The 16,940-nt window shown below is 34.1% G+C and overlaps 2 protein-coding genes across 3 annotated transcripts in view; one reads left to right on the top strand and one right to left on the bottom strand.

Moving 5' to 3' along the window:
- Positions 1-16,940, top strand: part of LOC112905129 (guanine nucleotide-binding protein G(o) subunit alpha-like) — a 48,110-nt gene that overhangs the window by 17,293 nt on the left and 13,877 nt on the right. For both annotated transcript variants that reach the window (XM_025976921.1, XM_025976920.1), the window contains exon 2: positions 5,718-5,760. In XM_025976921.1, the coding sequence (XP_025832706.1) occupies positions 5,718-5,760 (43 nt within the window). The remainder of the gene's footprint in view (positions 1-5,717; positions 5,761-16,940) is intronic.
- LOC108739445 (helicase SKI2W) overlaps positions 1-16,940 on the bottom strand; it is a 70,245-nt gene that overhangs the window by 44,035 nt on the left and 9,270 nt on the right. The gene's annotated exons all lie outside the window — the stretch shown is intronic.

Raw genomic sequence — 16,940 nt, 5'->3', positions numbered from 1 at the left:
TCGGGAACATTCTCCAGCCGTCCAGAGAAGTCTCGTTTTCTTTGAACGGTTTAATTGCTTTCCCGGAACGCAGGTACGACACACACGTTTACAGATACGGCGCACATGAAGAAAAGCGCCCGCGGCTAGTCGGCGAATCGATAAGCCGCTCACAAACACGTATGCCCGATCGCACACAATCACGCTCGTGGTCGCTACAATACTAATAATGAGTTGCTTAATTCGTGATGACTCGAATAAGTACCCTTACTCATGACCTACCTACCCATTCCCCGAACTTAAAAACGCACCCTCGTACATAAGTGCATCAATTTCTGAAGAGACCGGAAGCTCCATTTTGTAATCGAATTTTCAAAACTGCTTCCTACTATTAATCTACATTTTTGTATTATGTCCATATGTATAGTTGAAACTCAACATTTCCGTTTTATCTGAATACGTATTTAGTATCTAATGCTATCAAAGCTTTCCGGATACTTTGAAGTAAAATAATCAAATAAGATAATAATGAGCAGCTCCTTTCGCTTTTAATGGAAATCTACGCAAGGATTGAAATTGTTCGTTGAATTGTAGACAAACGTCCTCTTTTAAGTTGAAATTATTTTCATATCCGTCCGCGGTGCCGTACGTGTCCCCGACCTGGTAAATTCATTAGTGTGCATGCTTTATTATAGTAGTAACGACTTCCTTCCTCTTTTATAAAAACAAACAAGCACAGTTATGTGCGACAAATCTGCAAACGGGGACTTAAATCACGGTTTGCACAAATATTCAACCGCTGTGCACGTATCTATCATGAGCAATCAGTTTTGGTATTTTGACGGCATTTACAAAGCCAAAAAAAATTATAAACAAGTACAAATTACCTCCATGATTTTCATTTCCAAAGAAGAAAAATCAGTCTAATGCAAAGGGTGTCTACTAAAATAGGACAAAAATCGCCTGTTTTCTCGCCCTCAAACTTTGTTTCAGGTTTCAATTTCAAGATTAGCATTGTCATCATCATAGGGTCGTCAGTCCTAAGACTGGTTGGACACGCACCTCCACTGCTTCCTATCCTGAGCTAATCTTCGCATTTCCCTAAAACTAGAACAACCCATATCCTTAACTATTTGCGAACAGCCTTTAATATGTCTGACTAAACCTTGATGCCTGAGAAGGTGTCCTACTAACCTATCTCGCCTATTTTGTATTGACATCGATAGAGTCCTCTGTTCTCTTACTCTTTCAAATACCTCTTCATTTCTAACTTTCTCTATCCACGGTATCCTCATCATTCGCCTGTAACACCACATTTTGAACGCTTCTAACCTTTTCTTTTCCGCAACGCCCACCGTTTATGTTTCGCACCCGTACAGCGCCGTGCTCCAAACATACACCTTTAACAATCTCTTTCGAATTTCTAAAAACCGTTCGAACGTCTGAGATTAGTCCAGACCAAGAAAAGCCGCAAAAAGAAAATTTGTTGTTAAAAGCTTTTTCTCTGCAGGCAATTTTAAAAATTAAGTAGAAACTCGACAGTCCCAACAATATACTTCACATAACAATAATGAACAAAAAAGCAGAAATCCTGTCAGAAATAATAAGGAAATATATATCTCTATGTTAATCTTCCAAGTTTTAAAATGTAATACCTACCCTTATTTTCTTGATAAGAATAAGTTTCAAGTGAAACAATAGAGTTGGCGAAACGTTCCACTCGTGTTTATTTCGTTGTTGTTTTCCGTGTACATATTAGCATTCGTTAATAAATATTCCGTTTGTTTCAGAATTATTCACGAAAGTGGGTTTACAAGTGAAGACTTCAAACAATATAGACCGGTAGTTTACAGCAACACGATACAATCGTTAGTAGCCATTCTAAGGGCGATGCCGAATCTTGGCATTACCTACGGAAACAATGAGAGAGAGGTAAGCATATTCTTCCGCTCAGTGAACCGGATAGAAGGGCACAAAACACCTTCATTAGCGAAACAGAGTGTTCAACTAGGTATGTCCCAGATATTTTAAACAAAACCTTTTGAATGAGGTCGAAATTCGACTTAACTACATGTAGGTACTGCCTTAAAGAGGTTTGGAAGTCATATCGTAAACGAAATTAATTTTTTAAAATTAATGTGATTTTTGACGATTTTAAAAAATGGTGAAACTTTTCATCTGATAGCTAAATTGTTTATTTTATTTCGTTGTCAATTTTTTACAATTCTACTCAAAAAACACGTGCAAAACTAACTTCTCTAATCGTGTAACTACCTTCTAACTTCTTTTATGAGAACTTCTGTAAATAAAACACTATAAAATATAATCCAAAATCGAAAACAAAATGTTATTTGGAAAAACAAATTTCATATTTTCCAGAAACGATATTATATAATTTTCGAAATTTTGAGTAGGTAACTTTTAATACAGGTATAAGTAAATAACATACTTCGAAAGATATTTTCATATGTCACGCCAGGATTATGCTTAATTTAAGCAAAAATCAATTAATTTTACGTCATTGACCTTTGAAACGTGCAATGTATCAGATTTACAGTTAAACCGACCCATTTAGAAAGCGACGAATAAGTAATTACGTATTGAATTGTGGTCTAGTGCACGTATATGGATCAGTCTGAATTATGAATATAATTAATTCATCTTTATTGTTTTTTTTTCTAATTTATTTTATGTCTAACTGACTGNTTCATTTCTAACTTTCTCTATCCACGGTATCCTCATCATTCGCTTGTAACACCACATTTTGAACGCTTTTAACCTTTTCTTTTCCGCCGCGCCCACTGTCCATGTTTCGCACCCGTATAGCGGCGCGCTCCAAACATACACCTTTAACAATCTTTTCTGAATTTCTAAATTAATCGTTCGCGAGCATAGAAGTGACTTCTTTTTATTAAAGGCGACACGACCCTGCGCTATCCTCTGGTTTATATGCCTACTACTCCTTCCGTCCTGACTTATCTGACTTCCCAGATATCTAAAATCAGCCACTTCTTCTAATTTTTGTCTACTATCTTTATATTCGCTGTTTCCCTACTTTTCCTTTTCTTGCATACCAGTATTTTTGTTTTAGATTAGCATATGTTTGGTTTTTGCCAAAAAGACTTTGATTACACCTTGATTATAAGGAAGGGATAAATCAGACTTTCCTTGACCGACCAAGCTGCTTGCGTGGACAATAATCCATTTATTACAGTGTTATAGAAAAAATTATCTTATGTGCAAGTCAAACTGAATAATTAATCGTCGGTTGGAGTTCTTTTCTAACGTTTCGCCAGCTGGTGGCGAACTTCTTCAGAGGTCCTTCCATCTCCGATTCTGGATGTACATCCGGAAGGACCTCCGATGAAGCCCACCACTAATGCTAGCGACACTTTCAAACAAAGTAAAAGATCGTTTCAAAGTAAATTCATCATTTCTAAAGTCATAAAGAAGTAAAAAAAAAAACATTCAAACTTAAACCTTTATTTGTTTGTCTCTAGTTAAAAAAAAAAAAACAAGAACAACCTAGGAGCATTTTCTGAAGTCATGCATGCACAAGGTCGAGTTTGGTTACTCTTCTATTTAATTAAATTTTAATTCGATTCTTGATAAAATGAGAGCATATTCGATATCCTTAATATGGAGAGAGAATTTAAAATTATCTATACCCAAATACATCCTTCTTACGCTTCACTAGACGCAGAGTTAATGTTAACTTAAGTTGGGTGTAATAAAACGTAATCATCACATTATTTAACATTTACAAATTTGATTAACTACCTTTAATTTGACATTCACATGCATACCATATTTGGTAAAAAATCCATAAGATGGATTACGCACAATACGGAAAAGGAATTCACAAATTTCAAATAAGGAAAAATAAGAAATAAAGTTCTTATTATGTACCTAGTGGTTTATTGATGTATAGTTAATGCAATGAGTTTTACTATAGAGTGATCAAATTGTTTTATTATTCCACAAAAATCGATTAAACTGCTTTTAGCTGATGATCTATCTCAATTCTCGGAAAATGAATTAAAAATTAATTTATTTATGGTATACAAATTTGCTCATTCTGTTACAGTAATATTATGAGAGCAGTAAAAGAAGTATCTACTTTATTATTTATTCATAATGTATGAATTGTAATACGTTACTTTAGAAGGGGCGTACAGAAATTATCTAATACAACCCTGAAAAGCAACCTTTCAGAGGGCGCATATTTAAAATCTAATCAAGGGCGTCACTTGTATAATATAATGAGACAGGCACCGATCTGCTTGTGCAGGCACGTCGGAAAATTTTTATGGGTTTACAGGGAAAATTCACGTTTATGGAAAACTTTTAAAATACCTTAGATTATATGACAAATTCACAATATACTTCATATTAGCGATAGGTGCATACTACAGTATGTATCATACATAAAGGTATCTGTAAAATAGCATAAAGCCCAAAAATATTTTCCTGTATGACACGCACTGTATGTAATTATATGGAATTAATTCAACATTCTTACATACCTAGTTGTTTATAATTTTCCAAGAAAATAAAATAATTACTGTCAATTATTCAAACCATTTTACTTGTTCATGGATATATTATTTACTATTATTATTGTTTTAATTATACTTTAGTTCAATAGATATCTAATTAAATATCAGACAAATAATTACTTTTATTACAGCCTAGGAATAACGAATTTAATGTTTTGTTGTTCATTTCTAAGAGCACGTTGTTAAGTGCTTTACAAATCGACTAATTTAGGATCATAATTTATTGTTTGCTAATAGTTTGTTGTAGCATATGGGAAGCGGTAGATACATATTTGATTGCGATTAAATGTGATTTTTCCTATTTTGAAAATCCGCCCGCTAAAACACGATTATGCTTTAAATGTAAACGTGATAATGCGAAACTGTAAGTTGGCAATGAACCAGAAAAAGCTTTTTTGATCGATCACCAATTAATGTGGCGCATCAGGTGGTTCACATTTAATTATAATGAGTATTTAGATCGCTAAACAAATTTCATAAGTATCGTCATTACTTTTTCTACCCTTTCACTCCTTAAGTACTCAACCGATCATCATACAGTTTTGTATCCACATTGTCAAGGATACAGAAAGGGCATCCCCGAGGAATAAAAAACATTTATTTGATCATAGATGATTTTTGACACGTATTAGGATAAAAGGTTGTACACACTGTCAGGGGTACGAAAAATCCAGAAAAACTACAGTTCCCGAAGGATAAAAAAAATAATTTTATGTGGTTATACTGTTCTTCTATAAAAGAAAGAAAACGATTTCTCTTTGTTTTGTGTTCTTTCGTATTACATTGACTAGTCGCCATTGGTAAATAAGGGACCTTAAAAATTCAATTTTAATGCCTTATTAATGGTACCAATTGTGTCTAGTTTCTCGTAGCATCTATAACTGTTATTATTCGAGCCCATAAAGTTTTTGACCTAACAGTTAAAATGTCACAGCTCAATTGCTGCTGATTTAATTCAAGAAGAATTGGTTGACCACAGTTTGAATTTTAATTCAATTAACATTCGCCAAAGATGTTAATACAGACTGTATTAATTGATAAAAATCACCTGATTTTCTTTCGGTATATAAATCCATATCTTTTATGTACTAATTTCTATACTTACAGCATTTTGAATATTTATTATCTTTTGAGAAAATACAACATTTATACAGTTTCTAATAATTTATTTATTTTCAGGTGCCGGCGAATCAGGGAAAAGCACGATAGTCAAACAAATGAAGTAAGTGTAAAATACGTATTTTACAAAAATTAAAACAAAAACATGCTTCTGCTTTCTTCCAATGAGATCTTATTATTATCAGTAGGTATATGCGCGATTTTTTACATAGTCGTATATTTTGGCATTCTGAACAACTTTGTCCTTCGATTGGACCCATATTTCATATAGCTGCCATTTAAACGAAACCTTATTTTTTCTACATTCGAACACTCATGTCTCATGCTATCTTTAATTAAAATAGAAAACAAGTTTTTTCTGAAAAATTTTCGGTTAAACTTAGAGTATGCCGTTGATGAGCATATTGCTCACCTTTTGGGCCACCCTGTACATATATTTGCACAGAATTTAGCGCTTGTTTCACTTATTTTGCATTCAGTAATTCTACGTGACCTTCATGTAAAATCAATTAGCAAAAATTGTATCAAACCAAGTCATGCAACACTACAAAGTAGTAAAGCGATGCGTTAACATGACTTCTTACTTAGTTTACACAGTTTCAAACGCCTAATCCTTTAATTAGGAACTCGTTATCATATCTACTTACCAACTGTATATAATAAGAGGCAAACAAATTGGTATCTAAAACTAAATAAAAATCATGAATGTAAGATGACCACTTTTATGTAATGAACTAGAAACTAATTTGGCCAAAAGAGTACATGAGACATCACATCTTTACACTCTACATTTTTACGTAATATCCAACAATTTAGTCAGCATTCGCCGTTAAACCGCCTAAGCAGCGCCTTTTTACGAAGATGAAAACTTATTTTTAGGATCAATCGTTGATTAGACCCTTTGACCACCCTTTTCGAGAATAAAACTACTAACGATCAAAAATCTTCGTTCTATAGGGATTATTCAACTGAATTCAGTAATGGAATTGATGGTTTTCATTCAATGAGTTTTTCAATAGTGGCATTTTCATTACTGATGAGCCTGTATATTGCACGTAGTACGTAGATAGACGTATTGTGTAGGTGTAAAGACTATGTTTGTGGCTGATGTAGATATTTGTCACGGTTTATTGCATTGTAATTGTGGGTAAATATAAGTTGAGTACGCGGACGTAGGTGGATTGTTGCATCTCTTCCTCCGCGTAAACGTAAAACGCCCGTCGCGTATTGATCGACTTGTGAATCTATGCGAACTGGGACGCCACACAGTGGAGGAAAATTGCGAAAGAAAATTGTATTCATGTCGTACCACTACAGAGAAAATTAACAATGTTAGAGCAGTTACGTTTGGGAGACATAAACTAAGGGGCCCTCGATTTCAATAACTTTTTTCATTTAAAAAACATTGGACTAATACCTGTAGGTACTATTGTCTTTTGTTGTTTGGATCTTTTTTGTACTTATAATAGAGGAGGATACCTCAGATATTTTTAATATTTTAGGTACAAATTTGATTAATTTACTCCTTTCCAATTATGTGGCAGTGGTTTCCAACCTTTTTGTACCTGCGCCCTCCTTAAAAAAAAAAATTGTTGCGCCCCCTTAATTTTTCTAACAATCTAATTTCATAAATACCGAAATGATATTTTGGAAACAGCTGCATGCCCCCCTTGCAACAGTCTCGCGCCCCTCTAGTGGGGCGCGTCCCACAGGTTGGAAACCACTGAAGTAGACCCTCTTGGGGAAGTAATTATTTCAAATATGTAGTTCTATTTAATTTACAAATGCAAAATGTAAACTACCACATTGATTATTATTTTGCATATACTACTTCTACTTGTATTTAGATAGTTTTTAAACTGACTTTCTGCCTTGAAAGTACCAAACGCCAACTACATACCCGCAGTGGTGTAGTTTCCACAACCAGTTAAACTGAATTATACCAAAACAGTGCCCTTATAAATGGATGCTAAAATTATAATTGAACAACACAATTTCAATCATCCACCGCTAAGTAACACTTTTTTATAGCAACAAATAAGTACCATTTAGGAGCAATTTCCCAAGATAAAAATATTCGGTTTCTCAGAGTCTCTGAAAGCGAGACTCGAGTCTCCGTCTTTCTTTGAGTCTCTCTGGTGTCGCTGAGAGACTGTCAAAAAAACTGTTTAGCGTCTCTGAACAAGAGGCTAGAATCTGAACGAGAGACTCGAATCTCTGAACGAGTATAAGTAGTGTCTCGATAGACATGGTTAAAATTTTTTTCTTCTTCTTTATCTTCTGTGTCTCTCAATTTTTCAGTTTTATTCATTCAGTCTCTCTGTGAGAGACTCGAATCTTTGAATTAACAATTTTATCGTTCGAGTCTCTCATACAGAGAGAGATCCATAAAAACACCTAGGCAATAATTGTGAAAGACTGTGAGAGACGCTCTCAGAGTCGCTGAAAGACCCTGAGAGACTGAAAATTATTGTCTAGGGTTTGGAAGTAGTATTTGTATGGATCGGTTTTAATAGAATAAAAATGATTTAGCTACTGTAGGTCTCGGTATAGGTACTACATTGAACAGCAAATCGTACTAACCAGTTTTGCAGTATTTAACATTCGAAAATTTTAAAAATCCCATTTTTTATTACGTTTAAATTGAGCGACTACAAACGAAAAAATAAGTCCTGCTGAATGTCATCATTTTTCTCAAAGTGTTTAGCCGATACAGGTGCAAAATCATAATTTTTCTTAATCTTTGATTGTTAAATTGTATCTTAAAAACAAGACATATAATTCTTTACGGGAGTTCAGAGGAGTACAAACAGGCCTTGATTAAATAAATGTTCAGAAACAGTTAAGGATATGGGATGTTCTAGTTTTAGGGAAATGCGAACATTAGCTCAGGATAGGAAGGAGTGAAAGTGCGTGTCTAACGAGTCTTACGACTGACGACCTTATGAAGATGAATCTAATGTAGGTTTACCTCTACTATTCTTGACTTCTGTTTCCGTTTCTATTATGTCTTTAACTAGCCCTTCATGCCTCAGACATGCATGACAATATTTTTCAAATTTCTAAATTCATCGTTCGTGAGCACAGAAGTGAGTCCTTTTGTTAAAGGTGACTCAACCCTGAGCTATCCTTTCTTTTATATCTCTAATGGAGAGTGGAGGTGCGTGTCCAACCAGTAATAGAACCGACGACCCTATGATCATGATATCGGATATTCTCAAGCTATCTCTACGAAAATTCTGACTACTATTTTAATAAAATATGTATAATAGCTAAATCATTCTTATGGAAAACCTTAAAATTCGATGAAGTCAGTCTTAATTACTCAACTCAACAGCTCATCATGGAGACAGTTTAACGATTCGCTAATCGCAAATTAACGAGTTCGAAATCCCATTTAGTTTTAGTTTAGTGGGAAAATACAGAAGTTATCATAGGACAATTCACCTTCACAGTTTATATTTTACTGTCCTTATTTGTAAGATACTTACATAAAAACTACAGGTAAACTTTTCACCATCGTTGTTATACATAATTACAAAGTGCAAGTAAAAATTAATGGGTGCATAATAATCGGCATAACATGATGAAGAAATTGTGAAATCAATAATTACCTATTTTAGACTAATACCATTTAAAAATTGTAAGAAGTTGCATAAGTATTATAAGTTTATTACAGCAGTTCTTGATGCAAGCAGCAACTACTTGTTAACGTTTTGTTTCTAATTTATTTTATACAGGTCAACAAAAATAAATTATGTATTAGAATAATTCTGATGAATCTTATTACGCTCAAATACTTCAGCGTTTAATAGAATATAATAAATTAAAGTTTGAATAAATTATATTTCTGCTGTTTTTCTTTTTGATGGTATGGATTTATTTCATGTGCAATTGTTTACATTTTTTACAGTAACATCATTGTTAAAGACAAGATGTTAAATATGCCAAAAAATGTAGCGATGTGATACAGAGATAGAAGAGTGATACATAGTTTCAAAGACCAACAAGACAATTATATGTATAGTTTAAGCCTTAAGTAAGTAAGTAAATCTATACATCGAAAACGTCATAAACATCATTAAAAACAGAACAACTGTAGGGATAGATATACAGGGGCAAAAGATTAGTATGCTTACAATTAGATTTGCAAATGATATAGCAGTATTAGCATCTAGCAAGGAGTTAGAGATAGCTTTAAGTAAAATGAAAGCGGTACTGACAAAACAGTACTGTGTATGAAAATAAATAAAAGTAAAACGAAAATACCGGTATGCATGGGAAGAAAAATTAGGGATAGGGGTTTATAAAGATTGGAGGCGGAAAATTAGAAGAAGTGGCTGATTTTTGATATCTGCATTAGAAAGTCAGACAACTCAGGATAGAAGGTACAGTGGGGTTATATAAAGCAAAGCATAGCTTAGGGTCGAGTCGCTTTCAACAAAAAGAAGTCACTTCTATGCTGGTGAACTGTAAATTTAGAAATTTGAGAAAGATGATGAGGATGCGGGGGATAGAGAAGATTTTTATTAATGAAGAAGTGTTAGAAAGAACAAGAGAACAGAGGATTCTATGGAAGTCAATAAGAAATAGGCGAGATAGGTTAGTTGGATACCATCTCAGGCACCCAGGGCTAGTCAGAAACATATTAGAACTAAATACGGGAGTAGAAGTAGACCTAAATTAATTATGATGATGATGATGAAAATCTATGCATTATGTACGAGAATTNTTTCGTCCGTCTCATCTTTCTCACCCGAACCACCACCCACCCATTCCCACGATTCCTGAAAGCAGGCTGAAGAGGGCCTTCCGCCCTACCTTCCGGCGTAGTCCGGAGGGACTGCCCGCCCACCAGCATTACTGGCTGGTGGGAATGAAACACCCAAAAGTTTTTTTTTTGCAGGGTCGAGTCGCCTCCAATAAAGAGAAGTCACTTCTATGCCCGCGAACGGTTAATTAAAAAATTCGAAAAAGGTCAAAGGTATTTTTTTGGAGCGATAAGGATACCGTGGACAGAGAAGCTTAAAAATGAAGAGGTATTATACTTCATTTACATTCTGTAGCGATGTGCCCCTTTCAATGTCTTGGATGCGCGCTGGCAAAGTCGTAGATAGGGAGAAAAAAGCTAATCATACTCTCGACTCTTGTTCATTAAACAAACTTTTTCATACAGTACTTGCCAAAAGTTTTGTTCAATCATGAATAGTAGTGCGAGTCGAAAACAAGCGTTTAAAGCCTTTAATATGTCTTCAAATATAAATAAACATCTCGTTGATATTTTTAGTAGTAAATGGTAACCATAACAGCACATTTGAGCAATGCAATTGTAGTGGATATAATGGTCAATTTTTCCGTGCAGTACTGCACGGATTATACGCTCCTCACCGGTTAAGAGTTTGGCCGAGAGTTGTCTCCTTCCTTTTCTGGCCTAGTGCTGTTCTTTTCTACATTGCGCCGATCTCAGGCATAAAGTTCTAGTCAGTGACATGTTAGATCTAGATTAGATTACTGTTCGCAAATAGTTAACGATGTGGGTTATTCTAGTTTCGGGGAAAAACGAAAATTAGTTCACGATAGGAAGGAGTGGTGATCTTGTCCAACCAGTCTTAAGACTGACGACCTTATGATGATGATATTTAATGAAACATGTATGCATATTTAACTATCAGTGTTATTGAACGTACTTTTGTCTCAGATTCTGTTCTCCCCACGAACCCCAATTTAAGACACTGTAGATGATTGAATAATAAAATAATAATAATAGTGTAATCCAAAGAATTATCAATGACTTTCACAGAATGCACACAGAGTACAGGTTCTATCGTAGAATATATGGTGGAGACGGTCCTTAATTTATTTACATTTTTAGAACGCACAACTTTCATCATCATCATACGATCGTCAATCCTAAGACTGGTTGGACACGTACCTCCACTCTTTCCTATCCTGAGCTAAACTTCGCATTTCCCTAAAACTAGAATTACCTATATCCTTAACTATTTGCGAACATTAATCTTATCTAGGTCTACCTCTACTCCTTATAACTTCTGTTTCTGCCTCTAATATGTCCCTGACTAGACCTTCATATGGGAGAAGGTGTCCTACCAACATATCTCGCCTATTTCATATTGACTTCCATCTGCTCTCCTATTCTTTGTAATACCTCTTCATTTGTAACCTTCTTTATCCACGGTATCCTCATCATTAGCCTGTAACACCACATTTCTTTTCCGCAACGCCTACCGTTTATGTTTCGCACCTGTACAGCGCCGTGCTCCAAACATACACCTTAAACAATCTCTAATTTCTAATTAACCGTTTGCGAGCATAGAAGTGACTTCTTTTTATTAACGGCGACTCGACCCTGCGCTATCATCTGCTTTATATCCCTACTACTCCTTCCGTCCTGACTTATCTGACTTCTTAGATACCTAAAATTAGCCACTTCTAATCTTTGGTCTCCTATCTTTACATTCGCTCTGTCCCTACTTTTTCTTCCCTTGCATACGAGTATTTTTGTTTTACTTTTATTTATTTTCATACAATACTGTTTTGTCGATACCGCTTCCATTTTATTTAAAGCTGTCTCTAACTCCTCCTTGCTAGATGCTAATGCTGCTATATCATCTGCAAATCTAAGCATACTAATCTTTTACCCCTGTATATCTATCCTTTCTTTATGATATGAAAAATTGGACACCTAATAACTTTGCAGTGTCAAATAGTAGCAAACTGACTGTGATAGACGAACAGGTAGACATACGAGTGATACTATAAGGGTTCCGTTTTTCATTCGGAACCCTAAAAAAACCACCGTTCAGCTAATGAGAAAATTAAATTTTTTTTAACGAGGATTTCGTTATTCGATTGAATAATTTAGTTCTTTAATGTCGAGTTTTTTGTATGTTTTGCTGTTTGTTATAATCTATAAAGATTGAAAAAGTTCTCCTTACTTCGACCGTCATTAATTATCTAGTTCTTAACTGTTTCCTTTCTTTAATAAAGACTAAAAGTTACGTTTTTGTTCAGTGTCCTTCACGAAAGTTTTAGTTTTGTTTTCGACTTTTTTATTAGCGCAATATTTCTTCTTCTAATAAGAACCCATACTGACTACAATTTATAATTAGTTTATAAAGAAAGTACTTTTAAAATTAATTTTCGCGAAAAATCACTTGAACTTATTTTTTGATGTCTAAAATTACGTTAAACGATATATCTCGTTATTCTTCAAAAAAACTAGTAGATGAGGTGACAAAAAACATCCACGACATTTAATCCCTTGTTCAACCTTTACCCTTTTTTCGTTAGGTCTAAATGTCCTCAACAGTTGATGTTTTGTTTTCACTGAACCACTCCACAAACGTAATAGGAGAAACTGTTAACTTAAAATTAGAAAAACTGGAAATTTATTAGGACAGATTCTATCAGCATTCTGATTGGATAGGGATTTACTACGGGGCTTTCCCTATTCCCTAATTAACAATAGGACAGCAACACCCATTTATAACATGCCCTGTTTAGACCGATTTTGTCCTGAAGTAGAATCCTTACCTAAGTCCATTTACACATTTACCCTATTAGGACTGATATGGCTCTGATGTGGAAGCCCTATTTCAATGAACATTTTAACGGTATGCCCTATTTAACCTGATTTGACCCTAGCGATCATCCCTTATCTGAACCCTATCATTTAGACTGATTTGGACTTTAAGGGTTTAAGTTCGTTATTAAAATATAGTGAATCAATTGGAAAAAAAAACATATTTTCGAACATAAAATACAAACGCCAGATCGAATTTCAAGACTCAATATGTAGGCCAATTAGATCTATAAGATTTACGTAGTATCTAAATTTTTATAACTGCTTATCTGATTCATCATCATCATCATAAGGTTGTCAGTCCTAAGACTGGTTGGACACGCACCTCTACTCCTAGATTATCTCTAAGAAACTTGAGAATTACATTTTCCAGACCGCAACCCTTACAAATTTCCAGTCGGGTTCAAGTCCGATAGAAACGAACTTTCGTAAAGCCGCACTAATAAAAGTGACGTTTCAAGTAAAATCAGTTCTAAAAATGCTGTTAGGCTATAACAGACATTCATGCAACGACCTAAAATAATAAATAGGTACCATGCCAAAAATAACTGCCTATATATTTTAAGAAAATAAATATGCACGATATTTATGTGCAACCGTGGCTAATTCCGAAGTTCCATTGTAAACTGTAATTCACATAAATCAATAAGGAGATTCCTTGTACTTACACACCCGTGTGATTTATAGTTAGTTGTGTCACCTTTATTCAGACGCTAAACTTAATTAATTAAATCAGTGCCGATTTAATGAGAAACGGCATTTTTGGGTTTATTCGCTAGCTATATTTATACTATTGCGAAATCGGTCCAGCAATAAAGTTAACAAACATGAAAATTCACCAATCCTAACGTAGGATGTGTCCAAATCTTCGACTGCGCTAAATTCAACACTAATCTTGTTTTTGCACTTTTAGGCTGGTCGTATACCTACACATACGACATGTTGCGGAAAATTTTGTATTGGACATGTCGCAAGAAAATGTTATAAGCAACATTCTTTTGCGCACATAAATTCGATACGTTGTCGTCGTCATGTTGCTTGAAACTATAAACGAAGCGACACGTCGAATGCATGTCGCAAACAAATGGGGTATAAGTCTGAGACCACCCTTACTATCTCCATTTCATCTTTTAGTGTCAGGCAACTTTTTATAGTTTTGTCAATGAATAATGTAATATATAAACTTACGTAGATAAACTATTTAACAAACCGCTAGTAGATGCAAGTTATTTTTTGTTGTTCCTTTATACTCCGTGGAATTATGGGAACTTTTGCATTAATTTCATCCTCAAGGATATCACTTGACATTGGAGAAATAAGAAACCCATATCCGGAGATGAAAAATCTTTACGATTGTAGAAGACATTTATTACATGCATGACAAATAAAGATATAAATCCTTATTCTAAATGTCATGTTGCAGAACTCCAAACAAAAGTAATTTTCATGAATAACGTACCGCATTATGCCGTTGCTTTTGGAAGATAATAATTTGATGTTCTGCAATATAAAAGCAGAACGAACTAAAGTAACCATTAACGTTCCTTGTTGCTTAGGGTAAGAAGAACATTTATATAAAATTTAACAGCAAAACGAACGTACAAAGGAATATAAAGACAACTACGTACTCAAAAGAGGTTAATTAACAAACGGATGTGTTTCATGCGAAACCTGCAAAAGTTTTCACTAAAATAATAGCACAAAGACAAATTACACCTTTGTTTTGCAATTATTATTTTAATTAACTGTTAGTCCTCTTTGAATAACGAACATTAGGTTGGTAATATTTAGATATTCATTACNTGTAAAACTATACATAAAATGGATGGATGTTTTAGCTTTTTTTGGTTTGTATTCGAAAATGATACTTTGGAAACAGCTGCACGCTCCCCTTGCAACGGTCTCGCGCTCCCCTGGGGGGGGGGGACGCGCCCTACAGGTTGGAAACCACTGACTTAAGGTTTGAAGAACTAAGACCGACGTTTCGCCTCTATTTGGGAGGCTTCATAAAGGTAGGTTTTTTAGTTAGATAAACATAGGACTAAAGAAGTTATCTTGATAAAGCCTCCCAAATAGAGGCGAAACGTCGGTGTTGGTTCTTTACCAAAACATAAGCCATATCTACACTAAGGGGAAGAAATGTAGAACAGCGCTACATTACTTTTTTCAATGTTTATAAAAATCACAAACACCGCAATGAGATATTACAATGCTAAATTATAAAAATAATGACCAAGGGTGACTGCAGTATTTATTCTGTATAGAGGACTTAACCACAATAATGTCAAAAAGAGCTAGTTGGTTAATAAAGTAATCTATATGTAATATTTATAGAGACAGATATATATATGCAAGTACTTGGTTTCAGAAATACTCATTCGAATGATTTCCGACTTTTCCTAGTCCATAGCATTAGCTAATTGAGTTCATANGTCAGAAATAATAAGGAAATATATATCTCTATGTTAATCTTCCAAGTTTTAAAATGTAATACCTACCCTTATTTTCTTGATAAGAATAAGTTTCAAGTGAAACAATAGAGTTGGCGAAACGTTCCACTCGTGTTTATTTCGTTGTTGTTTTCCGTGTACAGATTAGCATTCGTTAATAAATATTCTGTTTGTTTCAGAATTATTCACTACCTACATCCTTAACTATTTGCGAACATTAATCTTATATAGGTCTACCTCTACTCCTCATAACTGTTTTTGCCTCTAATATGTCTCTAACTAGACCTTCATATGTGAGAAGGTGTCCAGCATTAGCTAATTGAGTTCATACTTCATGGAAATAATCTAGTACGTGGTTAATGTATTTATCTCGTAAATAGTGCTCACAAAGCAAGTTGCAATTCCTTTTTGTTACTAATTTTGGTTGCATTTAGATAATCAACCGAGTCCTTTCTATTTACATTTATAAATAATGACTAATGACGGATGTAGCTAAACATAAAATTAGTGGGGCTGTTTTTCCAGACAATTTTTAGCATTTGCTTTAAAGGGAAATAAACATTAGATACAAGAAAATTAAAAAAGCTCCCTTTTAACCTAGTAGCGCCGCGTGCAATTTTGGTGTGGTGTGCATTTTCTCTAAGAGCGCATCGCAGCTATATTTAGGTGGGACATGATAGACAAGAAAAAAAATTATATTTGTCTAAATTGCTATAATTTATACAATAATAATGAAATCATGTTTTTACCGTGGTTTCTGTCACCATACCATAAAAACTGTAAAGTGGTTTCAGACCAATAGTACCCCATTTGTACCCAATGTTCCCCAATCAAAATCCATCCAGAGATGTGCAAAATATTTTTTTTAAAGGCATTTAAATACAAAATACAAATACTTTTTTGATTTGTTATTTCAAATGTAAAATACAAATTAGATTTCCCTAAATGCTAAATGCAAAGTAAGTATTTTCAAAATACTTTTTTCTAGTACCCATTTAATTTTATAAAATATTTTTTAAGAAAACCTTGCAGGCATTTGGTTATTTTTCAAATATTGGAGTTTTTCTAGACTAATAGTGGTGTTTGCACTATATATATATGATTCATATTTTTCTGTTTAAACTGATTGAGATATAGTTTTTCTATCTTTATGTTATAGTTTCTTCAGTTGCTTATTTGCCTTTGTCACATGTATTAATTGGCAAAAACACACTGATGCCAAACTAGTTT

Source organism: Agrilus planipennis, unplaced genomic scaffold (assembly GCF_000699045.2).
Source record: "Agrilus planipennis isolate EAB-ADULT unplaced genomic scaffold, Apla_2.0 scaffold208, whole genome shotgun sequence".
Classification (NCBI taxonomy): domain Eukaryota; kingdom Metazoa; phylum Arthropoda; class Insecta; order Coleoptera; family Buprestidae; genus Agrilus; species Agrilus planipennis.
Note: the sequence above shows the minus strand (reverse complement) of the source record. Positions and strands in the feature narration are given on the sequence as shown.